Source organism: Lagopus muta, chromosome 15 (assembly GCF_023343835.1).
Source record: "Lagopus muta isolate bLagMut1 chromosome 15, bLagMut1 primary, whole genome shotgun sequence".
Taxonomy (NCBI): domain Eukaryota; kingdom Metazoa; phylum Chordata; class Aves; order Galliformes; family Phasianidae; genus Lagopus; species Lagopus muta.
In genome coordinates, this window is record NC_064447.1 from 2,620,665 (window position 1) to 2,646,864 (window position 26,200).

At 63.1% G+C, this 26,200-nt stretch overlaps 2 protein-coding genes across 6 annotated transcripts in view; one reads left to right on the top strand and one right to left on the bottom strand.

Moving 5' to 3' along the window:
• Positions 1–26,200, top strand: part of LOC125700675 (mitochondrial import inner membrane translocase subunit TIM16-like) — a 37,472-nt gene that overhangs the window by 9,975 nt on the left and 1,297 nt on the right. For 2 of the 4 annotated variants that reach the window (XM_048961745.1, XM_048961742.1), the window contains exons 8-28: positions 4,450–4,536; positions 5,056–5,138; positions 20,327–20,381; positions 20,457–20,514; positions 20,594–20,739; positions 21,697–21,792; positions 22,514–22,633; positions 22,707–22,842; positions 22,927–23,102; positions 23,192–23,300; positions 23,396–23,482; positions 23,583–23,725; positions 23,956–24,060; positions 24,163–24,248; positions 24,345–24,486; positions 24,585–24,674; positions 24,745–24,861; positions 24,930–25,065; positions 25,140–25,231; positions 25,298–25,384; positions 26,092–26,176. In XM_048961745.1, coding sequence (XP_048817702.1) covers positions 4,450–4,536; positions 5,056–5,138; positions 20,327–20,381; positions 20,457–20,514; positions 20,594–20,739; positions 21,697–21,792; positions 22,514–22,633; positions 22,707–22,842; positions 22,927–23,102; positions 23,192–23,300; positions 23,396–23,482; positions 23,583–23,725; positions 23,956–24,060; positions 24,163–24,248; positions 24,345–24,486; positions 24,585–24,674; positions 24,745–24,861; positions 24,930–25,065; positions 25,140–25,231; positions 25,298–25,384; positions 26,092–26,176 — 2,236 coding nt within the window. Of the gene's footprint in view, positions 1–4,449; positions 4,537–5,055; positions 5,139–20,326; positions 20,382–20,456; positions 20,515–20,593; positions 20,740–21,696; positions 21,793–22,513; positions 22,634–22,706; positions 22,843–22,926; positions 23,103–23,191; positions 23,301–23,395; positions 23,483–23,582; positions 23,726–23,955; positions 24,061–24,162; positions 24,249–24,344; positions 24,487–24,584; positions 24,675–24,744; positions 24,862–24,929; positions 25,066–25,139; positions 25,232–25,297; positions 25,385–25,455; positions 25,791–26,091; positions 26,177–26,200 lie in introns of those variants that run through there. The other 2 variants (XM_048961743.1, XM_048961746.1) reach the window with 2 other exon arrangements.
• Positions 5,153–18,652, bottom strand: VASN (vasorin). 2 transcript variants are annotated; one of them, XM_048961752.1, is made up of 2 exons: positions 18,572–18,652; positions 5,153–13,868 (listed from the first exon to the last, which is right to left on the bottom strand). In XM_048961752.1, the coding sequence occupies exon 2, from the start codon at positions 13,856–13,858 to the stop codon at positions 11,795–11,797; it is 2,064 nt and encodes a 687-aa protein (XP_048817709.1). In that variant the 5' UTR covers positions 13,859–13,868; positions 18,572–18,652; the 3' UTR covers positions 5,153–11,794. The 2 variants fall into 2 exon arrangements, with proteins under 2 accessions (XP_048817709.1, XP_048817710.1); XM_048961753.1 differs by lacking the exon at positions 18,572–18,652 and adding an exon at positions 14,231–14,382 and having other exon boundaries at positions 8,682–13,868.

Consider the following 26,200-nt stretch of genomic DNA (forward strand, 5'->3'; position numbering starts at 1 on the left):
GCGCCATCGATACGCCGTGCTGCGGGGCCACGGCTGAGCGCAGCCAGTGTGGGATGGAGAGGAACTGTGCTTGTTCTCACGAGAAACTTCCCCCGACGCTGTTTTGGCAGAACTGGGGGCGAGGGAACGGCCGCGCGCGCCGGGCGAGTGCACGCCTGTGCTCACGTTTTATAGTGCTCCCTTGGAGCACAATGCTTGTGTGACCGGGGCTGAGGGCAGCTGGGGACAATTCAGGGTGTGTTCATCCTCACAGAGGGTTATTTCCCTGCCTTGCAGGCCGTGTCATGGGGAAAGGTAGGGATCTGGGGGTGCCCTCCTCTGCCCGCGGCTCCCCTGTAGCCCTTCTTCCCCCAGCCATTGCCTTGGCTCTGCATCACACAAGCATGGCCACGCAGGCAGGGCAGTGCCAGGGCAAGGTGGATGTCCAGGCCGGAGCCACCCAGCCATGTCCACCACTTGGACCCCGCAGACCCTGATGTGACACCTTTGCCCTGGATCCTCCTTTGGCGGTGGTTCTGTCCCTGGCTGCTGGTCCAGCTGGGCACCGCTCAGCAGGGGAAGGAGCACCAGGACGTGGGAGGCTCTCTGCTTGCCTCCCCACCCCAGCAGCATGGTATCCCACGCTGGGGTCACCCTGGGGGTACCTGACTCCCAGCCTCAGCAGCAGCTTCCTCTGGGCAGAGGGAAGGTCTGCAGCATCCCACATTCCCAAGGAGACCGTGGGAAGCTTTGAAAAAGTTGGCCAAGCTCTGGGCTGCCTATTTATAGCATTGCGCGCTCCGCGCTCTCATGCTTCTGTTCCCCAGCGTAACTGCACGGGATTGTTTATATTTCCTCTGCTCTGCTTCCCCCTCGGCTATCCTTCGCAGGAATGCCGCTGGTATTGCAGATATGGGGAAGTCAAGGAGGATTCGGGCCGAGTCCCAGCATCACTACGTGGGCCAAAGGGCTCACCCTGCACTGGGTGCCCGTCTGTCCTGCAGGCATACAGGCCATGTGGGGTTGGTGGGTCACAGCCTTACTGTGCTACTGCTTGCTGATGTGGGCTGGGGAGTCATGGGAGCCTCCTAGCTTACTGCCCAGAGGGTAGAGGGTGCCGCATTGGTCCCTCTCCACTGTGGCAACCACAAACTAAATCCAGTCTTCCCCTATCAGGACTGGCATAGGGCTGCTGGAGCTTTGCTGCAGAGAAGCTCTGTCTGCCATCCCGTTTGGATGCCCAGCAGCTGTAGTTTGGTGAGGCTCAGCAGAGCCGTGAGGCTCAGAGCAGAGTAGTTCGTATGCGGCTGCTCAGAGAGGCTGGCTCTGCTGAATTCCAGCACCTCCTTTCTCTGCTTCAGGAGGAGTGCAGCTTCTGAACACAAAGCCACCTTTTGGGGGCAAGCAGCCCCTCCAGCCTTGTGCTATCCCCTCCCTGTGTTCCTCTGTTGGAGGAGCTGCTCTGCAGACGTGGGCCGGCCTGCCAGAGGCTGCTCTGCACTCCTGGCCACCTCTTGAGTGAGTGGGATTTGGCAGCGAGGGGAGATCACATTCTTCTGCGGGGAGGATGCACCATGGTTAACCCCCTCAGCTCCCCTGGAAGCCTTTCCTCTGCCCCCTGGGCTCGTGCCTGTTGGTGGCAGCAATTGCTTTCCCCATCCTTTTCTCCACAGGGTTTGGATACCTGCAGTCTGCCAGCTGTGGGCATGGCAAAACCAAGGGAGCTCAGGGGCTTCCCCCTGCTGCTTAGCCCTGCCCTAGGCTCCCCAGCCCCTTGCCAAAGGTAAATATTCCAGGCAGAGGCTGGGATCACCCTCGTGCAGAAGCAGCTTTTGCTTTGTGTCAGGCTCTCCTAGGCAGCCAAGGAGCCGAAATCTGCCGGCAGCTGTTGCCAGCTCACGCTGACCCACTGTGGCTGTGCTGCCAACAGCTGCATCTGACACGCCAGGCATGCTCCCCATGGTGTGAAGTGCTCAGCCACCCCGTGTCCCACAGCGTCCATGGGGCTCTTCAGGGCTGGGGACCCCGCGGACTTGGTGTGAGTGCCAGGGCAGGATGGGGAGCAGGAAGGTGTTGGGGATGAGCTGATCAGTGTGTGCACAATGAGACTGCCATCATCGTTTGTCTCCAAACCTGCGTTCTTGCCCATTTCCAGCAGCCCCATGGACCTACGTCCACTCTGGGACTCTCACCCAACCACAGCACCCCTCTCACACCACCCCTTCCTGACCTCGGCATCTGCCTCCTGCATAGGACACAGGTGGGGGGTTCCTGGGGGCCCCCCGGGACCGGCTGCCGCTAGGTGGAGCGGCACGCGCGCCATCTGGCCCTGCATGCTCACCTCTGGCAACATCTGCACAGCCTGGTGTCTGAGCCACCTCCGAAACCGGAGCGCCCCGGCCCCAGCCTCCCGCATATTTGCTGACATACGTACTGCTCAGCCCGGGATGGAACTAATGCAGAAAACATGTTTCCCCGCCGCAGCGTGCGCAACGTGGGCTGTGAGCAGCGAGGCCCCGCCAGGGCACTGGGCTGGGCTGGGCGAGGGTCCCAGCACCGTCTCTTCTGCACAGTGATCCGAAGGCACCTTCTGGCATGCTCTGCCCCATCCCACCCAGCTGGGGACCAGCCGTGGCTCCACCACGTTGCTCACAGGGGTGTCACAGCTCCCGCTGAGCTACGTGTGCTGCAGAGGGGCACTGCCACCGAGCATTCCCTGCCCTTTGCCAGCTGTGCCACCAGGGCTGACATCCCTGGCTCCCCTGGTGCTGCTTGCTCCACGGGACTGGGAGCCAGCAGAGCCGGCACATGAGGTTTTCAAATCTCCAGCTGTCAAATTTTGGCTGCCACAGCCGTGTGGCTCAGGTGCAGAAGCAATCTCCTCGCCGACAATCCTGGCTGGGGTTGGGCTTCCAGCTCTCCTGGCTTTGGCTCCCAGGGTTTCCTTCCCCTCTCAGCACTGATACTGGCTCCGTCCTTCTGTCTAGCAGCAAGGCGCTGAGCTGGCGGGGAGGGCTAGCAGCCCCCAGCCATCTACCTCACTGCCCCACATTGGGGCCCTCCTTGTCCTCACTGCAGTGGCGCAGCCCTCACACTGCACAGGGGACACATCACCTGCTTAACCTGAAAGTGGGACAGGGCTGAAGGGATGCTGGTCCTGGAGCCATGCAGGATGCAGAGGGAAGGATCAAGCAGGAAAGGAGAATGACATCGGGGGTCTGTTCCACCAGGGAGGTCTCCGGTGCTAGTGGAGATACGTTGGATCTTGCCCCACATCTTGCTGCTGCTGCAGGGAGCGCCAGGCTTGGCTTGGCTCCTCACAGGCCATGCTGGCTGGCGTGGCTGTGTTTGTCCTGGCAGGGGATGTGCTTGGCACCCTGTGCCCTCTCCCACCCTGGCTGTGGGCCCCAGCAGCTCCTCTATAGAGCAGGCATCCTGCTGGGCCTTGAGGGGACTCCTGGCAGGGCTTCTCCCAGAAGCACAGCACCTCTGTGGGGCACAGCTCCTCCAGGTGCCAGGAGAGCATGTACATGCCATCCCCACGTGCCTCCCACCCTGGGTATGCTTTGCAGGGAGCAGAGTCAGGAGTGCTGGGCTGTGTGGTGGTGCTGGAAGCACAGCACTCAGCTCAGCTCTGCCTTTCCGTGATGGCTCTGGAAGCGTTGGTGGTTGGGCTGTTTTCTTGGCGCTGGTTAAGCGAGAGCGAGGGAGTTCCAGCACCTCCTGTGTCGCACAGCAAGCATTGCTGCAAGGTCCCGCTGGGACACCGGAACCGCAGGGCCCATCTGGGTACCACGTGAGAGCCAGCACTGTAACTCCTCCGCTCCTGTCCTCAGCAGAGCTGCACCAGGGCCCAGCAGTGGGACTGGGGATGGTGCTGCAGAGGACAGGGCAAAGTCTGGGTGCGCTGGGGGTCCTGGCCTCTCAGCAACACAAGGGGAAAGGGGCTGCTGGGTAGGGCAGTTTACCATCAGTGTCTCAGTAGCCTCTGGACATACGTGGGGCACCTGCCTCCTGAGCTGGGATTTGGCACGGATGAAGAGCCCAGGATACAACTGGGGAAGTAAGTCCCTCTTGCACCCTGCCAGTAGCCGTGCTCATGCATCTTGTTGCCAGCATGGAACAGCTTTTTGGCACGCTGACCCCAGGCTCCACATTTGGTGCAGGAAGAGCCATGGGTGGTGGTGGGATCCAGAAGCCATCCCACCACGTTCACATTCCCTGCTTCCACTCTCCACTCACCCCAGTGACCGTATCAACACCACCGAGATGACCCCACAGGGACAGTCCCACCATGGAGGCCATCCCCACTCCACGGGCACTCTGGGCACCCCTTGGTGGGGAGAAGCTCTGCCCTGTGCACTCAGCCCCGCAGTTGCTCACGGTCACGCTGTAGCTGTGCACACAGCATGGTCCTGCACGGTGTGGGCAGTGGCAGCGCTGATGGCTGGTCTGCTGTGTGCCTTGCAGAGCGTCCCAGGACATGAGAACAACAAGGACTCCCGGCTGCTCTGGATGGGAGCCAGCGATTGCCTCATCTCCGTGGGGTTCAGCCAGGTACGGGCCTCGCTGGGAGGGCAGCTCTGTGCCAGCCGGGATTTCCCACCCTGTGCCAAGGCCACAGCACGGCCTCCCTGTGATCTCTGCAGCGCTGGATGGGGCTCCCATCCAGCACGATGGCTGCAAGGCAAGGGCAGTCCCAGGGGCTTTTAGAGGGACCTGTCTCAATAAGAGCAGTCTTGGGAAAGGAGGAAATCTCCTCTCTGTCCCTATGGGTAGCAGAGCCTCCAGCCACCTCCTGTCCCTGTAGAACCCTGGCTGCAGCCATGTCGGGCCGTGCTGGGCTCTCCCGGCCATGGAGCTGCTAACAGCAGCCACTGGCCCTCATACCCACAGCCCCTCTGCTGCCCGCCCTGCACTGCACCTGCAGCCCAAGGTGCTGAGTGCATTCAGCTGTGTCACCCCTGGTAGCAGGAGCAGGCTGGCCATGTGCTGTATCACATGGAAGCAAAGGAAAGCAAGGATGGGGAGCGAGGCAAGCAGCCACTGATGCAATCCATGTCTTTGTCCCTGCAGATGCGTGAGCGGGAAGTGAAGCTCTGGGACACACGGAAGTTCAGTGGTGCGACTTTCACCTTGGCACTGGATACCTCATCTGGGTAGGGATGGGGACTTAACATGGGGTGACAGAGGGGGGACGCGGAGCAGCACAGCAGTGCTGAGCGGGGATGTGCTCCAGTGCTTGGGGACCTGCAGTGAGCACAACAGGAGCTGGTGAGTGGCCCCTGGCATCAGCAGCATTTAACCAGAAAACCAGGGGCCAGGCTGGGGATGGAACGGCCATGTCCCTGGCACCAATCACTTGGGATGGGTGAGAGATGGCAGTGTCAGGGACAGTACGTCTGTGTCCTCAGCAGCACTGTGACAGGCAACAGCAGTGCTGGCAGTGACTGCGTGTGCTGTGGGTGGCATATGTTGCTTGAGAACAGCCAGGACTCTGACACAGTACTGCATGCGGGTGAACTCCTTTGGCACAGCTTGGCCCCCGCCCTTTGCTTGTGATGGGCTAGACACTTTGTGCAGCAGCTCAGGGGCTGCCCAGTGACAAGGGCTGCCTTCAGGGCATCCCTTTGGGAAGTGGTACAATGGCTCTCAGGGCTGTAAGGGGTCAGCGCTTCTTTTCAAGGTGTGATGATGATGTCTTCTGTCTTTGTGGCACCACCCGGGCTGTCAGGGTGACAAATGCCCCAGTTCGGGCTGGCCTCATTGCTCCCATGTACCCCTGCAAGCTGGCTATGGTGCACATAGGAAGATGGGAGCTACTCAAAGGGGCAGGTGGAGGAGAAGGTAGTGTCTTCATCCCGCCAGAGTGATGGAGGCTTGGGGCAAGGCCCTTGCTGTGCTGTGCTGGAAGCCTCTGGCTCTCCCCAGAGCCGCTGGCAAAGCAGCAGGGACACTGGGACCTTCACAGCACAGAGAGCTGGCTCCATCACAGACCAGAGTGATGGAGCAGGCTAGGTGATTGGAGCAGCTGGGTGCTGGTACATGGCCTCTGGCAAGGAGCTGAGTGAGCTGTGACAGCAGAAGCAGCACTTGGCTGCCCTACTGTGTCCCCACATGAGATGTCAATCAGCCCCTAGACAGCAATTGGGACTTGCAGGAGGGGAGAGGAATGCTCGCTGCTGTGGTGTGAAAGTGCTGGCATGTCCCTGCTGGGAAGGTCAGCCTAGCATGGTGGCCAGGGAGAAGCCAGAGGTGGCAGAGCAGGAGGCTTCAAAGAATCGCTCATCTTCTGCAAGCTTCAAGGGCTCGGGGCTTGCTGGTTACACTGGGACAATAGGCAGAGGCAGCCTCAGCTGGCTGTGCCTCCAAAAGAGTGAGACTGCTGCAGGGGAAAACACTCCCTCCCCAGTGCTAGCAGGGTGCTCCCGGGCTGTGGCTGCAGCCACCTCCCTGTGTGCCATTAGCGCCCAGAGTGAACCTCCTCCAGGGGATCCACGCACGTGGCACGCAGCTAATGGGTGTGATGCTTCAGAGTCCTTTATGCACAACCCCACAGCTGTGCAGTGCCTGCAGGAATCACCCCAAAGCCCACCATTGCTCGGCCCCTGTGCACACAGAGACTCAGCTGGGGTGAGCCAGCCCATCTAAATTGGATCCAGACATGGGGCCGCACTCAGTCCTGTTTGCGCAGGCTGCAGTTATTTTGGCTGCCGGCTTTATCGGCCGCCAGGAATGTGGCTGGCAGGCAGCGCATGGTGTGTCAGCCCGTGGCTTCGTGAGGCTGCAGCTGCATGGCAGTCGGTGCTGATAAGGCGGCGGCAAAGAGGGGCCGGGAGCACACGGGGCCTGGCTCTGGGGAGCAGTGAGCAGAGGGAGGTGTTTGTAGTACAGACACACAGCCCATCCCCACCGCAGCTGGGGATGCGGCCACCTCGGGGCCGGGTGTGGAGGAGCTGCTCTCAGGCACCATCTGAGAGGTGCCAGCCCCCCAGCTCGTTGCTACCATCTTTTCCCTGCTGTGCCGTCTCCATCCTACCACTGTCCATGATGGAGTTTGTACACGGGCACACCGGGCCCTGGCTCTCCATCATGGGCACACACAGCTATTGAGCAGCACTGCCCGGTGTTGAGCATGCAGGCTGCGCGGCGCACAGCAGCTCATTGAGGAAGCAATCAGTGGGCGGGCAGGAAGCTCATACCATTCATTACTGACGCCGGATGGCAGGAAGGGGAGCATGCAGCATGCCTTGGGCCCCTCGCCTGTGTGGCCTCACGTACCCAGTAGCACCCCAAAGCAGATAGAGAACAGCTGCAGCAGGCCCAGCCCCGACGCACTGCCATGCCCCCACTGAGCCCTATGGGTAGTTGTGTTCTTGCCCAACATCACTGGGGAAGGGGCACCCCAGTTTTTCTTCTACATCTTTAAGTGTGTTTTGGGGGTGCCCATCTCACCTGTGTGGGTGAGAGCTGTGCAAGTGCAGAAACCTTGCTGTGAAAGCATGGGGCAGCAACACCTGGCACAGCCCAAACCCTGTGGCAGGAGGCGTGGGTGGCCCCAGCCCCACTCCATGTCGCCATCCCCAGCATGCCGCCTGTTGCTCCCTTTGAATCGGGTTTTGTCTTCCCTCTGGCCCTCTTTAATTAGATCAAGGAGCAGCAGGAATAGGCCTCAATAGGTTATTGTTGCCCTAAATTGTAACCAGCACCGGTGGGGTTGGGTTACGGGCTCAGCTGCGGGGTCAGTGGCCAGACCCGATGCAGCAGCCCACAGCCTGGTGCCATCTCCACACAGCGGCGGCAATGAGAACAGTGGTGCCTTGTTGTGCTGCACCACCAGGTCTGCACAGTGTCCCCAAAAACCCAAAAATGCTGGAAGCTGGGTTCTAAAGACAGGAGCATCTGCCAGGAGCCCCATCTGCTTGGCATCCCTGTACGGTGCCTATCCTCACACCCCTCAGTGCCACCACGTTCCCATTGTGCTACACAGGTGCCATGAAAGCACTGGGTCAGGGACAGTTTTTGGGAGGGCCAAGCAACGGGGCCCTGCGTGGAGTGAAGTCCTCAGGGCTGGGCGGCACATGCAGGGAAGGAAGGCAGTTTTAGAGAGCTCAAGCTTTGTTTGGCTGCAAGATGTGCAGGGTGGTTCCCCCCAGGGATGCTGACCCGGACAGGCTCAGTTCACTGCCCATCACCCTTCCAGAGCTCAGACTGAGGATTTGCTCACTCGGCATCTCCGAGCTGCAGGGCTCCAGCTTTTATGCATGCCAAGGCACACGCCTCCAGTGTCACACTGTCACTTCCCCACTCATTGGCTGTGATGGGACTGTTAATGCACATTTGGATGTGATCCCCACACCCTCAGCTTCTCAAGGCTCCCTGCTGCAATGGGACTTAACCTAGGGGTGCACACATCCCCCGTTGGGTTATTTCCGTTCCAAATCCCCATGCAGTAGCTCCAGCAGGACCTCCCCCTGTCCTGACGTGGCCATTGAGCCGTATGTGCTGGCTTTTCCCAGCACCTAGCAGCCATTTCCTATGATTCCGGGGCATTTTGGGGTTTTCCAACAACACCCACCCCATCAGCAATGCCTCAGTGGCGGAGCCCTGAGCAGGATGAATCTCTGTCCCCATACCCACCTCCAAAACAGGAGCATACCTGCTAACCCCCACCCTCACCCCCAGGCTTTTCTCTCTTCTGCCAGCTCCTGGTGCCCGCGCCTGGCACAGGGAGTGATGGAGGTGTCCCCACTGCTGCTTGGAGGGGTTAACGCCGTGTGGCCCCGCAGCCGGCTGCGCTCATCACGCCGTGTAAAAATAGCCCTGTGCCTTGCTCTGGCGGGAGTGTGGTGAGCTCCGTCACTGCCGAAATCGCTCCCAGATGGGCCACAGCCCCATCCCAGCCTCGTGCTGGCCCACAGCCGCCTCTGCGGGCGACCGCCGCTCCCCAGCCCTGGCCTCGTCAGCTTTCCAGGAAGCCGGCAATATTTCTGCCTTTCCACAAGCTCCTCCTGGCAGCCAAGGCTTCACCACAATACGCGGGGGCTGCAGGACACTGACACACATGCCACCCTCCTCCAGCTCCCTGTGGACATCCCTCACCCCGGGGCAGGGGGTTGGGGACCCTGGCACCCCTGCTGTGGCCCTGTTAAGCCGTGTGCCCTGCCAGGGCACTTCTGCAGCCATGGCTACCCAGCATGGGCTGCCAGGTGTTGGGGGCACCATGATGTGTCCCACTGCCTGCTGAGCCCCAGCCTTAGTGCTTTGTCCCCAGGGCACTCGATGACCACTCTGTGGGCTTGAACAGCAAAAGGGATTTTTTTTGGTTTCATGTCAGGGGGTTTTGCAATCCATTCCCTGCGCTGATTCAGCTCGGAGGAATTAGCAGCGCCGCACAATGTGCCGTGCTCATCTGCTCTGAGCTGCAGTGGAGCTGGCAGAAGGCGGGGGGACTCTGCACTTAGTGTAGGGAACTGCGGGGGTTTTGAGGCTGCATATTTGGGGTTGTGAGGGCAATTTTGGGGCTGCAACAGCACTTTTTGGGTGCAGTTGACCTCCTGCAGTCATGTGGGTTCAGGAGTGTGTGCCAAGTATCGGGATCCAAGTGCCACAGTGCAGCATGCTTTGCTGCCGCTGCTGTGTTCCCACATGCCAGGGCTGTGCTCAGCCACAGTGCCCAGCATGGTGCCCAGGGGACCCTGGTACAGCAGCTATGTGCTGAGGAAGCAGGGAGGTGGCAGCAGAAGGGTTGTGGAATGAAACCCCAAAGTGCAAGATGAAAGCTGTGCCATGTGCCAGCAGTATCCTTGTATGCCACCACGATGACGCTGTGGCACGGGTGGATGGGGACCAAGTGGCACCGCTGTGCCAGCACAGTGCTTAAGAGCTGCTGAAAGCTGCCAAACCAGCAGGGTCCTGGAGCCCGTAGGAATAATGGGAAGGGAAAAGAAAGGGGCACAGAGGGAAGGGGCTCCATAGCCAGTCCTGGCTGGGGCCACAGTGGTGACACAGGGAGCACCCACCACTCGCCGGCACGGGGCTTGAGCTCCGCCAGGGAGTTTTCTGCTCTCCTTGCAAGGCTGGAAAATATACAAAGCTTGCAGTGAAAATATTTACACAGCAGCAATTTTCAGAGGAATTTGGGATGTTAATTTGAAAAATCTGTGGGGAGAGAACCACAATGGGCCCTTTGAGCGGGCGAGCGTGGCCCTCACGCCTGCCCGCCCGCGCCGGAGAGGGGCCCCCGCCGCCGCTGTGCCGGCCCTAATGGGAGCCAGCCCTGCCGGAAACCCACCTGGGAGCCGGGGGGGTGCAGACAGCCCCGCAGCCGCCCCGCGCCCCTAATTGCATCCAGAGCACACGAGGCCGGGTCGGGGCCGTGCCCTATGGGTGCACCCAGGGGGCCCAGCGAGGCGGGGGCTACAGGGCGCTCACCTGAGGAGGGGTTCCCAGCTCCGCAGCCCTCTCGGCAGCCGGCCGTGGCAGCATTTCAGCCTGCTTTGCTCACTTTCTCCAAATAAAACATACCTCTGTGGGCAGGGACCCAACCTGGAAAATTCCAGCCCGAAAGATAAAGGATTGGAAAACGATTAAAACCAGAGGTTGGAACAGAAAGCACTTGGCAGCAGGAACCGAGTGCCGGCCCCAAGCCCCCGCCGTAGCCAGCACACGAGCGTGGCCAGGGGCGCACACACGGGAGTGGGGGCCAACGTGGCTACCCCAGCCCTGGCCATGGTCGCAGCCTCTGGGCAGGGGGCTGTGGCCACGCTGCAGGCTGCAACCATGCTGCAGGCTGCACTTGGCCACGCTCGTCCCAGGCATATCAGGGCTGGAGGCTCAGCGCCAGCAGAGCCCCCCGCAGCCCCTCAGCCCTGCAGTGAGGAGGAGGGTGACGTCAGGAGGTTATCGGGGTGGGCCGGGCTGTGTGTCCGCCGCCCCGCAGCCATCTGGCAGCGCACGCGATGAAGTCAGGCGGGATGATGTGCAGGGCCGGGGCGCGTTCGGAGCTCGCCGCCTCTGTTTTGGTGACACCTCCTTAGCACTCGCAGTGGGGGGTGGATTCGTGGGGGATCCTCCTCAGAATGGGGGAAACCACCCTCTGTGCTCTGAGTCATCTGCTGACAGCAAGGAGGGGACAAGGGGACACGGGGACACGGGCACGGCCCTGGGGCAAACCATGCTGCACAGTCTTTGGGGGGTCCTGCAGCCCCCGCCTTGCCAACTCTGGGCAGGATTTCTTGTTGTTGTTGTTATTCTTTTATTATTTTTTTTACAAAATGACATCCTTCTGGTCTGCCTTACAAAACCTGTACTAGAAAAAGTTTTCCCAGAAGAAATGGGAAATAACCGCGTATAAATATTCTCTCTGAGTTTGTAAAGCTCTGGTTCCCCGTGCGCCTGCGCGGCGCGTCCTTCAGCCCGGCAGTGCTGAGGTGCACAGCTCCTCAGCCGGGCCGCGCCGCTCACATCAGCTCCAGGGAGTGGGGACCACGGCCACGCTCCGCTGAGGGGCCCCTGTTGCCAGCACATCGCCGCCCCTCAGCCGAGTCACCGCCGTCCTCCTTCTGTCTTCCTTCCTAGCACTCGCTAAAACAAGAAGGCCGACCCAAACCCGAGTTAAAAACCAAAACCTTCGCTGCCTGCGTTCTGCGTCGGGTCACGGGAATCAAGGCGCTTAGGCCGAGCGGTGCAATCGGTGACTGCTCCCCACGTGTGTAAGCCCCTCAGAATTGCACGTTATGGGTTTGGGCTCTGCCTCGGCTCATTTAACTCCCCGCCGTTCCTCGGCCTGGAGGTGCCACGCCGCGCTCCCGGCTCAGAAGTAGGAGGGCTTCAGCGCCGCACCATTGTTGTTGCTGGGGTAGTGCGCCTGCATCAGCGGCACCTCGCATTCGGGGCCACCCGCCAGCACCGCATTCTCAGGCCCCCGGCAGCCGTGCCCGCCCCTCTCGCCATTCTCTAGGCACGCCTTCACACCCTCCAGCTCCAGCGGGCCGGCCTCCACCCCGCCCCCTGCGTGCTCCTTGGCCCGGCGGTGCCGGCGATAGTAAGTGACTGCGGTCACCACCACCACCAGCAGCAGCACGGCGGCCAGCGCGGGGACGATCATCAGGGCCAGGTTGTTGTCCTTGCTCTGGGTGACAGGTGAGTGCTGCTGGTGGCTCGCCGGCAAGGTGTGCGCCTCCACGCAGAACTCCTCCCTGGAGCCCTTTTCCCCCAGCGGCCCCACACACACGCGGTAGGTGCAGTTGGGTTTCAGTGCCCGCACTGTGTACTCCGAGAGAGAAGCCGGCAAGCGGAGCATCACAGGGCGCTTCTCCGGCCCAGAGAGGTTGCGGTAGCTCAGCCGGATGCCCTTCAGCTGGGCTCTGGACTGGAAGTAGTTCTGCAGGTCCACCCGCAGTGAGGTGCTGCTCACCTGTGTGATGCTTATCTTCCGGCTCGGAGGTGCTGCTGGTGTGGCTGGAGACAGCGTTGTGCCTCTCGCCGCCGCCTCCTCTTCTTCCTCCTCTTCTTCTTCCTCCTCACAGAATGCCCCAGCAAAGCCTGGTGGGCACAGGCACCACAGGTGACCGTGGGCACCCAGCTGGCAGGTGCCACCATTCAAACACGTGCGTGGGGGGCACAGCTGCGGCAGGGGGCTGCTGGCAGCTGGGGTGAGGCTGAAGGGCACCGGAGTGGAGCTGAAGGGGACGGCGCGGGGCTGCAGGGTGGCGGTGGTGGTGCTGGGCTCCGGCGGCGGGCGGCTGCCAGTGGGAATGGGCACAGGGGGTCGTGGCGCAGTGGTGCGTGGAGGGGAGGTGGTGGCAGCAGTGGTGGTGGTGGTGGTGGGGCAGCCAAAGTCGGCGTACTGCAGGTGGTGGAGGAGCTTCCCTGAGTTTTTTGGGGGGAAGTGGCAGCGTGTCTCCTCGGGCCGCCGGAGGAGCACACCGCTGGCGTTCACCCACTGCACGAGCCAGCTCATCTGGCAGATGCAGTTGAAGGGGTTTCCGGAAGCTGTCATGGCACGGAGCCTCGGGAAGAACCTGGAGAAGTCCCGAGGGATGGTGTTGATGTTGAGGTTGCTGATGTCCAGCTCCTGCAGGTTGTGGAGACCACGGAAGTCCTCAGGTGGCAGCTGGGAGATGTGCGCGTTGCCGGCCAGGCTGAGCTTGGTGAGGCTGCCCAGGCGCCGCAGTACCACCGGCACGCGCTCCAGCAGGTTGTCAGAGACGTCCAGCTCGTGCACGTTGTTCTGGGGCTGGAAGAGCTCCTCGTCCAAGCTCGTCAGACCCAGCCCTGCGATCTTCAGGGACTCGATGTTTATGGCGCGGAGGGTGCCAGGCGCGATGGTGGGGATCTTGTTCCAGCTGATGTCCAGCAGGAGGAGGTTGGGCAGGTCAAGCGGAGGCACGGCCCGGAGCTGGTTGTTCTGCAGCTTCAGCTCCAGGAGATTCTCCAGCGTGTCAAACGCGGTGGCGTGGATGTGCTGGATCCTGTTCTTCTGCAGGTAGAGCCGCTCCAGCAGCCGCAGCCCGTGGAAGGTCTCGTTGGTGATCTCCTGCAGCTGGTTGGAGGACAGGTCCAAGTTGACGAGCTCTGTTAGGGGCTGGAAGATGTTTTTCTGGATGCTAGTGATCTTGTTTTGTGAGAGGTCCAAGAGCTGCAGGGCAGGCAGCCCTGCAAAGCTGTCCTCGCTGAGCATCGTGATACCATTCTCAAAGACATAGAGGGAGAGGGTGCTGGGGGGCAGCCCTCGTGGCACAGTGTGGCCCCGCCTGGCCGCACACAGGATGGTCGTGGGGTCCTGGCACTGGCAGCCTGTGGGACATGCCCGTGCCGGCTGCCCAGGGAGCAACAGCAGCAGCAGCAGCAGCGTGCAAAGGACCAGCTGGTTCATGGTGTCAGCTCTGTGGGAGAGAGAGGTTTGCATGAGGATACCGTCGCCCAGGCACGCATGGCTTCACACACAAAGCACACAGCATTTTGGGCAGCGCTCAGGAAGGGGCTGGCTCCAAACTGCTGCCAGGCCAGGCTGGTGTGGGAACCCCTGACCTGGCTCCTGGTGGGGCAGAGACAGCTGCGCTCAGCCCTGCCACCACCGGCTGCCCACCTCCCTTACTTCCCTGCTTGGGACACCCCAGCCCCAAAGTGACCATGGCAGAGCCTGAAGGCCTCTGCTGCTGCTCTGCCCCATGCACAAAGCAGTGCACGGGCTGCTAAGCGCTCCGCTGTCCCCCTCCCCACATCCCCTGGATTTAGAGCCACGCACCCCCAGCTCCTCCATGCGTGGTGTCGTGGCTCGTGGGGCAACACGACCCGCATGGCGGGCGGCAGGGAAAGGGCCCCTCCTTTCCCGGCTGCTCTCGGCAGGGTGCAAACCAAACATGTGGGACGCGCCGCCTCCATCCCAGCAGACGCACCCGGCTCGGCCTCCGCCAGCGAAGGGGGTGGGAGCCAGCCCTGCTTCCCGCAGCCGAGCAGGACTTAACCCTTTCCTTGTGCCGTCCGTGCAGCAGCCACCCGCCTGAGCCCCCCGGGACCCCACACCATAGGATTCTGCCCCTGCCATTGCTTCACCCTGTAAGAGCTGTGAGGTGGCCCGTATGGGTTGGGTGTGTGGCCCCCAGCACTAGGCTGAAACCCAGGACAGCGTTTTGGGGAGTTTGTCGGTACTCTGAGGTACTCAGATGGTGATGCTGTTTACAGCAACCAGAGCTGGAGGTTTCGCCTACACCAGGGAAGCACAGGAGCTGGTGGTGGCAGTGGCACTCAAAGGCAGTGGCACCGGCGTGAGGTGACCCGGGCCAATGAAATGCTACTGGTGTGAGGACAAAGCAGCTATTGTCCCTGCCCCAGCAGGGTGGCTTGGGGCTCAGGGACACGGCTGCAAAGAAGCAGAGTGGGGTCTGACAGTTTGGGGACTGCAGCACTGCTGATGGGCCATGGGGAGACCTTGCCCAGCCCTGTCCTACTCCAAGGGCCCTGGGCCAAGCTGTGACCCTGCAGTGGGCTCAGCCCTTGGCAGACCTCCAGTGCTCTTGTCTCCCAAATCCCTGGCTGTACGTGGCGACTTTGCGTCCCAAAAAGCTTCCTCTGTTGGCATCCCAAGATTCTGGCACAGCACTGACCTCGTTGGGTTGCAGAGCCCCTGGGCTGCAGTCCCCATCCTTCTGGCACTGACTGACTGGAAACAGAGGAGACCGAGGAGAGGATGCTCCTGGTGTGAGCAGGGCTGGAACAAGCCCTGCTCCAGCTCCTCTGTGCCCATGTCCCAGGGACAGACATCCTGGCTGATGTCCTTGCTCAGGACACGGCTCGTCTCTCAGCCCTGTCTTTCAGCCCTTTTAATGACAGCCCTAATTAGTGCAGGCAAGGGGTGAGACGCAGGGCTGAGGGCAGGAGGGGCAGGGCCCTGCCTCCTTCATCACCTCATGGCAGGGCACATGGGGTGACAGAGGGGGCTCCGGGGGGTGCATGGCCCTAGCAGCCCCTTCCCAGCACGCCAATCACCTCCTCCCCTCCTGCCGGGCTGCTGAAAGTCGTTAATAACTGCAGGCAAATAAAACCCTGCAACTCACTGGGGCCCCGCTGTGCGCGGGGGGCTACCGGGTAGCACGGCAGCACGTGCTGCTGGCCGCCCCATGCCTCGCCACGGGGGGCCTCAGCCAGGCTGTGCTGAGCACCAGTTGTTGCAAGGGGCAACACCACACCCCAAATCCCCCCAGATCACCGCGCTCGCCTGCAGCAGGACAGGGTTAAGGAGGAGGCTGTGGGCCTGGGGTGCGCCCAAGGGTGGGGTGCGCCCGCGCCGCTGGGCAGGGTCACCACAGCCGCCTGAGTCACTTGGCCCAGGGACACCAGCACTGGGAGGAGCTGCTCTGTGGCCATGTGGTCACGGTCACTGAGCCCCCAGCCCACACCCCATGCGTGGCTGACCCTGGGGCAGGGTACCCAGCGAGCCATAGCCATGGTGGTCGGGCTGTGCCACAAGAGCATCACGCAGCCTCGTGTGGCTGGGGGACACTGCTGGCATTAAGCACTGAGCTGGTGGATGGAGGTGACAGCACCAACCCTCAGCTTGGACATGGGGCAGCTGAGCGGGGACAGCAGGCATGCTGGGATAGCCAAAGCCTCGAGGGCAGCACGGTGCGGGGCACTGCCTGCCGGGGTGGGCAGCATGGTGCCGGCGGGGCACAGGCCCTGGGTTGGGACCTGGTTTTGCAATGCCAGGGTCGGGTTTCGCTGACGTGTCCGTGCTGCAACCAGCTGCTGACTCTGAGCCTCTCAGCCCTTTAATTATGCTGGCATTTCCTCCCCAGCTGCCAGGCTCCGCTCACTGGCCCCGAGCAGGTTGGGCTGGGTCGTGACCGCGGCCGAGCATCCTGCCTTGCCGGTCGGGCACCACGCGCTCCACCTGTGGCTCCACACCTCTGCCACCGCTCTGCCAGCACCATCGTGCTGCTGCGGCACACACCAGCACGCTGCCCAGCCCCTCGATGGGCACGTGGGGCCAAGAGGTGAGCCCAGCCTGGAGCCTGGCAGCTTGGCAGGGGCAGCACGGCCGCACCGGGGAGAAGTGGTTCTCCCAGAGGTGCTTGGCCATCTTGCCCTGGCAGCGGCCCGCTGCTCCTTGGCTGAGCTCCCCAGGCCTGCACCGCAGATACTTGCCGAATTATTCATATTTTCCGGCTGCAGGAGGATCCAGGCTCAGCCTCCCCTCTTGCACAGCCTTTCCCTGCCAGCCTGAGGGAGTGGGAGCACTATTCCCATTCTCTGGTTTGAGCAGCTGGGTGTCCACTTGGTGCACACGGGGACATGGCACCCCTTTCTGTGCCCAAGGGAGAGCCTGATGCCAGCCAGGCACAGCACAGGGTAGGTGGCAGCGCCGGCTGCTGTGGTGACAGTAGTGTGTCCCCAGCCTTAAACTGCAGGGTGACACCTGGGCAGGAGGGGGCAGTTGGAGCTCCACACTGCCACAAGGAAGCTAATGGTGGCCCTGCCACTGGATGAACATCCCTGGTACCAGCAGTGCCTGCAGGGCTGTGTGCTCACCTGGGTCTGTGCCCAACTGAGCCCAGGGTGCCCTGAACCCCAGGACTGGGCCTTAAGAGCCGGAGGGGACTGCGCAGTCCCACAAGCTCTCATTGCACCCCACATCACAGTGGATTCCTGAACCCAGCACAGCCAGGACACCCCTCCTGTCCCCCCAGCCCGGTGAGTGAGGCCCCGTGTCCGCTCGGCTCCCCGTGCAGAACAAAGCCGCCGTTGTTGCCGGCACGCAGCCAGCCCGGTGGGCACCGGCACACACAGCTCCATCCCCACCGCCACCCCGGGCCCCGCGCACAGGAATGCGGGGCCTTCCCCGGCTCCGGGCCCAGCATCGCGGGGCCCTCCCTGACGCCCCCAACACACCCGTGTCGGTGCGCGCCCCCTCCCCGTGCCCAGCGGAGCTGCACGACCAGCCCCCAATCCCCCCTTTCCCTTCCAGTCGCCCTCCGCCGCAGCTCCCACCTCCTCCCGCGCTCCCTCCCTATTTAATTAAAGTTTCCGCAGCAGCCAGGGAGGAATGCAGGCCTGCTTATTGCCTCCCCCCGCGCCAGCCCCTCGGCCCGCTCCTGCCCCGGTGACCCGGCCACGCTCTCAGGTGCCGGGAAGGGGAAAAACCAGCAGAGCCGCTTCGCCCGGAGCCGGCGGTGCCGCCCCGCTGCCACGCGCGGATTCCTGCGGCCTGACTGTGGCCGTGCTGTCCCCGAGCGCTTCCTCCCGCCGCGTCCCGTCGGGTGGCGGAGCCAGCCGGGCAGGCAGCGTTGCGTCAGGGCGACCCGGCTGGGCCACCGGGCTTGGCGTGGTGCGAGGAAAAATAGTAATTAGTGTCATTCGTCACGGCGGCACGGCCCAGCGCCGTGTGGGCAGCACCCGGTCCTCGGTCAGGCCAGGCCGCCGCCACCAGGACGGGACAGGCTCACTCGAGGACGGGGACGCGCTTCTGCTCGGTGCTGTCACCGCAGCGTCGCCCGCTGGGATGCCCAGGTGCTGCTGGCGGCTCGGCGGGCACAAGGGAGGAGTGAGGGATGCTCAGCCCCTGTCACGGCCGGCAGGGTGGCAGCTCCGGGGTCACCCCAGAAGGCGCAGCAGGAAGCCGGTGGGGCATCCCCATGGCCGGCGGCCCTGCTGGCACGCTTCCCTATCGGACGCTAGCGGCTCCCTGCTTGCTGTCCCCAGAGCAGCGAGCCCTGCTGCCGCGTTGGGATTGGCACGCATGGATGGACCGCGCCGGGTCCCACACGTATCCTGGAGCCTGGCTGCTGGCAGGATGGGTCACTGTCACCCAGCCAGCAGCAGTGACACCTGGGGACAGCAGGAGTCCCCCCCGCCGCACCTCACCCCTCCCCACGATGAGGCAGCACCGGACACGCACCAGGGACTGCCCGTGGGACGAGACCCACGAGGCCACCGTGCTGGGGACCGGCCACCAGCGTCCTCGTCCCCGTACGCCACCGGGCTGCCGCCGAGACTCCATCCCTAGCCAAGACAGGGTCACGCTGTGACCCAGCAGGGACAGCCGAGCACAGACTGCCGGTCCCTCCCGGCCCGTGGTCGCGGCACTCACCGGGGCCGGGCGGGGCCGGGCCGGACACTCACTCCATGGCGGCGGGCGGACGCTCCCCTCTCTGGCGGCGCCGGGCCCGGGGGGCGGCTTTTAGGACGAGGGGCGTGGTCTGGCGCTGGGGGGCGGGGCCAGCACTCCCGCCGCCTTCCTATTGGCTGTGAGGACCAGGGGGCGAGGGGCGGGGCGGGGCTTCCAAGTAGGCTCCGCCCCCTGCGCACCTGGGGCCCGGTGTGGGGGGACCCCAGGGACCCGCCGGCACCCCGGGTGTGGGTACGGGTACCGGTGTGGGTACGGGCATCTCCCCGTGTGGCACCCGTGTGCCCCAAGCACCTCCAGACCCTGACAGCCCTGTAGCACCAGGGCTGGGCATCCCAGCAACTCCTGTTCAGCATGTCCTAGCTGACCCGTCACCCAAGTATGGGTCCCAGTTGCCCCATGGCCACTGGGAATCCCAGCCTCCTGTGTTCCAGTGTCTTCAGCACCCCTAGTGCCATGCTACCCCATTACCCTGTTACCTGCCTGGCCAGGGATCAGAGTGCTTTGGGGCACACTGCTGTTGTGCAGTAGGGACGGGGGCTGTGCGCGTTGTTGAAGGGCGAAGCCCATGTGACAGCAGTGCTGCACTGAGCACCGCAGGATAACGTTCACCACCCCGAGACGTCCCAGCAGCGGAGCTGCCCTTGTCCCAGCCTTTGCCCCTGGTGGTGGTGGCAGTGCAGGGCTGACGACAGCGATCCCCGTGCCTGCCGCAGCCACTCAGCATTGTTTGTCCACGTTGTGCCAACAGACAAGGCCTGGGGTTGCGCCATGCTGGCTGGGGCTTCCCCTGATGTCAGCTTGCTGCCCCGCGCTGTCCCTGCCATGGAACCCGCCGTGGTGCAGGGCTGCGGGGCCGGGCAGCCTTTGTTTGGCTATGTTTCCTCAAAGTCGATCCGTGTAAAATCCCGGCACCGCACGTGCTCCCTTCCCCCAGCCGGCACAACCACAAAAATGTCAACCCGAAAGTAATATATTGTCCCTTTGTTCTCCTGAAAGTTGCCTCTGGAGTTTTCTCCTCCACACCCATATCGTGGAGAAGGAAGAGAAGGGGTTCAGTGCTCCATGTCCCCTCTGGCCACCAAGCATCCCCCGGGTGCAGGGTGGGACAGGGACAAGGACAGGGATGAGGCACACTGCAGCCAGCCAGCCCAGCTGGCAGCCCCAACCACAGGACTGGTGGGGCAGCGTGTGCCAGTGAGGTGTGTGGTGTGCAGGCTGCACCCCGTGGCCCCGTGCCCACCCCAGCCTGGCCAAGCTGGCCAGGGCAGCCCAGAGCTGTGCCTGCAGGGCCGGGTGGGCCCCGGGTTCCCTCATCCGTGGTGGCACCTGCATGCCCTGTGCTCTCACTGCCGTGCCACACACTGGTACACTTCAGGAACTGTGGGCCGCCGCCAAGGTCTTGCTGCCATAAAGCTGTCACAGTGGGGCTGAGCGTGGCAGGGCTGTAGCGTGGGAAGCTGTAAATGGGGGAGATGCCAAGGGCCGTTCCCATGTGCCAGACCCGGGGCACCCAGCACTCCCTGCTGCCATGGGCACGGTTGGACCCTGCCCAGTACTTTGCTGGCACCACCAGGAAAATGGGACTGGGCTTGGGGTGCCATGGGGGAACAGGTCAAGAGGGCAGGATCCAGCCCTGCCTTTATCGGGGTGCTGCCGCATGCCAGGGCAGATGCTGAGCCCCATCCCGCAGTGCTCAGCACCTTCCTTTCCTTGTAGGGCCGTGATCCCGCTGTATGACGCCGACACGGGGCTGCTGGTGCTGGCGGGGAAGGTGAGGAGCCGGGGCGGCAGGACGCAGCAATGTGATCCTACACCCTGCTTACACTGCACTCCTCATCTCTGCCAGGGAGAAAACCTCCTGTACTGCTTGGAGGTGGCATCGGCTCAGCCTGCCCTCACCCAAGGTAAACAGAACGCATCCTACACTGGGGTGCTTTGACCCCCACTCCTGCTCCACCCCAAGGCTGTCCTGCCTGTCCGCAGTCACTCAGTGCCTGATGGAGGGACACACACGGGGCCTGGCCACCATTCCCCGCCTGGCCCTGGATGTCATGGCGTGCGAGGTGCTCCGCGTCCTGCAGCTCACCGACACCTTCCTTGTCCCTGTCAGCTACATTGTGCCTCGCAAGGTGAGCGCATGTGGGGCCATCAGACAGAGCCTCAGCTCCAAGCTTGGTCCCTGTGACCCCACGTCCTCGTGCCCTGGTGCTTTCCCTGTCACTCACCACAGCATGCAGGGCAAAGGTGCTCCCAATGTGCTCAGGTTTTTCCTTCCATTGGCATCATTCCCCTGAAACATTTTTCTGAATGACAGAAAAAAAAAAAACAGGGTGGCAGCTTAAGAAAATGCCCTTTTCAGTAAACAGACACTATTATGGAAAAACCCACGTTTAAAAAAAGAAACAGAGCGTAAGCACTGCTGCAGGGCGGCCACGGGCTGGGGTGGACCAGGGCTCTGCCCCCACAGGGACACTGCCACAGGCAGGGCTCAGCCCCTGGGGAAATGGAGACAGCCACCACTCACTCTGGAGCCCCCAACTCATCCCCTTGCCCTCACCCCATGGGTGGCACAATGGTGGGGTGCCTGGTGCGACCTCATGGGTACCACCTCACCATTCACTTGCCGGGGAATGGAGAGCAGCCAGGTGTGGTGGGGATAAGGGGAGACTCGGGTTTCCAGGCTAAGGTGAGAGAAACCTGTGGGGGATGAAACCTGGGCACTACATGCTGAAGTCTTTGGGCTGGGAACTGAAATCTGGTGCTGGTGTTGGGTAGCAGAGGCTGGTGCTCAAAGCTGCAATGCCAGGAGCCGCAGGCCAGCAGCTGGGGGCTGCATTTCAGAACTTGGATGCTCCCAGGGTGCCCAGCACAGCCCAAAGCCAAGCAGCATCTGACACCTACAGGCTCCAGCATGCAGCTCTGGGGCTGAGGTTCTGCACCGCCAGGGTGCCCAGGGGTATCCGACATGGAGCTACCAGTGCTCAGTGACAGCAAGGGACTGCAGGTGGAGCAGCAGCTCATGTCCCACCATGTGCAGGCAAGCACAGCGGCTCAGTACACCGGTCTTGCCATTCCCTCTCCTGCAGTCCAACCAGGAATTCCACGAGGATCTGTTCCCTGACTGTGCTGGGATGCTGCCGGCCACAGATGCCCAGTCCTGGTGGGCAGGGGACAGTCAGCAGGTGAGTGGCAGCCAGGAGGAGTCCCTGTGGGTGGCGGCACCTGGGGCTGGGCACAGCGCTGGCACAGCCACTGCACTGCCTTGGGACGGGGCCAGGACGTGCATGGAAGGGGAGTGGAGATTTACACAAATTGCACGTTTGCCAAAAGCCAAGGAGTTTTTGGGGTGGCAGAACACACGGGCTGTGTGCCCCCTCCTCACTGTGGAGTGGGAAAAGCGTTTGAGGATGAGATGCACAGCCCTGCACCTTGGCTGCAGCAGTTGGCTTTGAATGCAGACGCAGCTTCAGGAGATCTCATCTGCTCCCACCCAGTTTAAAATGGTTTTCCAGGAAGAAACTGCTCTGAAATGCTCTTCTGCAGTCAGCTGAGCTCTAATTTCCATCTAGGTGCAGCGAAGAGTAAAAATCTAATCAAGAAAAGGCATTCCCCTCCACCTTCCTTAAAAATGTAGACATTCTGAGACGCTATAAATGTGTATTGGAACCACTTAAGGATTCCAAAGCTGTGAGCCAGAGAGGCCTCCTGCAAATCAGGAGCACCCCCATAAGCCAGACACCACAAGCAGCAGGTTTCAGTGGGGATGATTACAAAACCAGGGGGAGAAAAAGGAGGTTTTGTGGGGGATGAACCAGCTAGCTCCCTGACACAGCCAGCAGCTGGGATGCTGCAGCAGGCTCTCCTCTACTGATGCCTGCTGGTCACAGTGCTGCTGCTTGGCAGGTGGGCAGGGTGAGCCTGCACCCAGCACGGAGACCCACGCAGACCTTCTGTTCCCCGCTCATCGCCGCCGTGCACAGCACCCAGCTGCCCAGTGACGGCCCTGTGGATACTGAGCGCAGTGTGAGCACAGGGAAAAGGGGGTCGGGGCTGGCGGAGCTGGGGGGCACCTCCTGCCCACCGCTGTCTCCTGTAGGAGGGCAGTGGCTACTCTTCGCCCTCCGGCTCGCTGACCTCACCGAGCAGCGCCGGCGCCTCACTCTCCACCAGCACCGCCCCCTCCAGCGGCTTCATCAGCAGCCCCAGCCAGAAGTCACTGCAGAGTATTTTGGGTGAGCGGGCAGCAGGGTGGGCCCAGTGTCACTGGTCCAGGTGGCCAGAGGAGCCGAGGCACTCAGCAGCATCCACACATGCAGGGCCCAGCTCCCGCTTCCGGCACGCACAGGGCACAGTGCTGCACCGTGACACCCACATCACCAACCTGCGGGGGCTGAGCCTCACCACGCCGGGCGAGAGCGATGGCTTCTGCGCCAACCACCAGCGAGTTGCCCTCCCACTGCTCTCTGCTGGTGGCCAGATCGCTGTCCTTGAGGTACTGCAGTCAGGAGCAACTCTTGGTGCCATCACTGCAAGCAGCGCGTTGGCACCTGACGCCCCGGGTGATGCTTTGCTTTCCATCAGCTCTCCAAACCAGGCCGTCTCCCCGACATGGCTGTGCCCACCATCCAGAATGGTGCAGCAGTGTCCGACCTCTCCTGGGACCCCTTTGACCCACGGCGCCTTGCAGTCGGTACGCACTGGCACCAGCACTCTGCCATGGGTGGCTGTGCCCCACGTTGCTGCTCACCCCCTGCCTGTGTCTCTCTGCCTGCGTCGGTGCTGCAGCCGGGGAGGATGCCAAGATCCGACTGTGGCGGGTGCCTGAGGGCGGGCTGCAGGACACACTGCAGGAGCCTGAGGCCGTGCTGAGAGGTGAGCGTGGTGCAGGGACACAGCCCAAGAACTGGCAGTGAGGACAGGTGGGTCTGCTGGTGTCCCTGTCCCAGTGCTGGCACTCTGCTCTTCTCACCAGGGCACACAGAGAAGATCTACTCCATCCGCTTCCATCCTGTGGCAGCCGACCTCCTCGTCTCCTCTTCCTACGACATGACGGTGCGGATCTGGGAGCTGGGTGCTGGGCAGGAGGTGCTGTGCCTGCAGGGACACACGGACCAGGTAGGGGAAGGGATTACCAGGGGGGCCGCGGCACTCAGACATACGAGGCTACCACACTGCAGTGCGGCTGGATGGCAGCTTGAAGCTGGCTCCTGAATTATGGTGCTGAGATGGTGCCGGGAGAGAGTGACTTCAGGCTACCAAAAGGCAACATAGCTGGCCACCAAGTCCCCTAGGCCAGCCAAGCACTGGGGAACAGATCTGTGACAGAGGCACCTTCCATCTCCCAGATCTTCAGCCTGGCCTGGAGCCCCGACGGGAAGAAGCTGGCGACAGTGAGCAAGGATGGCCGGTTGCGGCTCTATGAGCCTCGGTGCAGCCCCCAGCCCCAGCAGGTGGGACCACAGTGTGGGATGGGATAGCTGGGGGGGACAGATTCCACCATGGGGAGCTGCTGGGCAGGGCGTGCTGCCAGTCACCCTCCTTCTCCCCTACAGGAGGGTCCCGGCCCTGAGGGAGGCCGTGGGGCACGTGTGGTCTGGGTGTGCGGAGGCGATTTCCTCCTCGTGTCCGGCTTTGACAGGTGAGGGCGGGCATGGTCCCCAGGGGATGAGGCATTCCTCAGTGCCCACCATGGGGACACACCATGTTCTGCCATTGTACCTGCTCACCCCCACAGCCGCAGTGAGAGGAAGATCCTTCTGTACCGTGCACAGGCCCTGCCTGATGGGCCCCTCTCCGTTCTCGGCCTCGACGTGGCCCCATCCACACTCCTGCCCTTCTACGATGAGGACACCAGTGTTGTCTTCCTCACCGGCAAGGTGAGATGGAGCTTGTCTGTTTCTAGGGGGCTCCTCACACAGGGCACCACAGTATGGGGTCCTCGTGCCCTCACACCAGCCCCATCCCACTGTTCCAGGGCGACACCAGAGTCTTTCTCTACGAGGTGACTCCTGAGCCACCCTATTTCCTCGAGTGCAACAGCTTCACCTCCAGCGACCCCCACAAGGTGAGGGGGGGCCCTCCGGGGCCGTGCCGCCTGCCCTGCTCCCAGCCTGCTCACACATTTGCTCCTCCAGGGCTTCGTCTTCCTGCGCAAGACAGCATGCGACGTGCGGGAGGTGGAGTTCGCCCGGGCGCTGCGGCTGGGGCAGGGCAGCCTCGAGCCGGTGGCTTTCCGCGTGCCTCGCGTCAAGGTAGTCACCGGGCTCGGCCGCGTGGGGGACAAAGCGACGGGCCGTCCTCACTGTGCCGCGCCCTGCAGAAAGAGTATTTCCAAGAGGACATCTTCCCTCCGACCCGCGTGTGGTGGGAGCCGGCCCTGAGCGCCGGCGCCTGGCTGGGGGGAGCGGAGGGACAGCAGGACCGCGCTGACCTCCGTCCTGCCGGCATGGAGCCAGGTGGGTGCGCGGGGGCTCGCGGGCGTGGGACCCCCCCGGCTGTGGGACCGGCCCGCATCACACTGCCATCACAGTCAGCCAGGCCCCGAGGGAGGCACCGGCACGGAAGTTTGTCCCTGCGGCCGCGTATCTGGGGGAGAAGACGGACGAGCAGAAGAAGGAGGAGGTGAGTGTGGGGACGGCGGGACCGCAGCCCCGTGATGCCCCGACCCACAGCCCTGCTTTCCCGCAGCTCCTCAGCGCCATGGTGGCTCGGCTGGGGAACCGCCGCGACCCGCTGCCGCAGGACTCCTTCGAAGGCGTGGATGAGGCCGAGTGGGTAAGCGAGGCGGGGATAAGGGGGAGGCCGCGAGGACCGGGCCCGGGCCTCACCGAGCCCGGCCTCCTCAGGAGTAGGCCGCAGGCGGACCTCACGGCACCGCGCGGACGCCGGGCCTCGCCGGAGAGGAGCCATCTCAAGGGCACCGGCCCCGCCATTAAAGCCGCTGCACCCCGCCCGTGGCTCCTGTGCTTGTGTGACGGGACGGAGGCGGGCGGGCGGGGGGAAATGGCGGCCGCTCTCCGCCTCTTTAGCGCGCGTGCGCGGTGCCCGCGGCCTGGACCTCCCCTCTCAGCGCCGCCGCCAGGGGGCGCCGTCGCCCGGTGGAGGGCGACGCTCCGCCCCGCGCCCTCCGCTCTCTGACCCCGCGTCCTCGCGGGGAGCGGAAGCGGCGGAGGGGACGATGGTGAGCGGCAGGTCGGGGGTCGTTATGCGGCCCCAGCGGGGACGCAGAGCTCGGGGAGGGGATGGCGGGGCTGGGACGGGGCGACGGGGCCGGAGGGGGTGGGTCAGGGCTCGGTGAGCCGCGCGGGGATCAAGATCCGGGGATGGCGGACGTGGGACGAGGTCGGGTGCGGAGCGGCGGCGCCAGGGGAGGCGGAGGCGGTTCTGGGCCACGGCCGGGGGGGATCGGGGTCCAGCGGGCGGCAGGATGTCTGTGGGGCTCCGGTGGGGCGGGGGCCATGACAGCCGGCCGGTCCCCGCAGGCCAAGTACCTGGCACAGATCATCCTGGTCGGGGCCCAGGTGGTCGGACGGGCCTTCATGAGAGCGCTGCGCCAGGAGTTCGCAGGTAGGAGCTGAGCCCGGCCCCTCG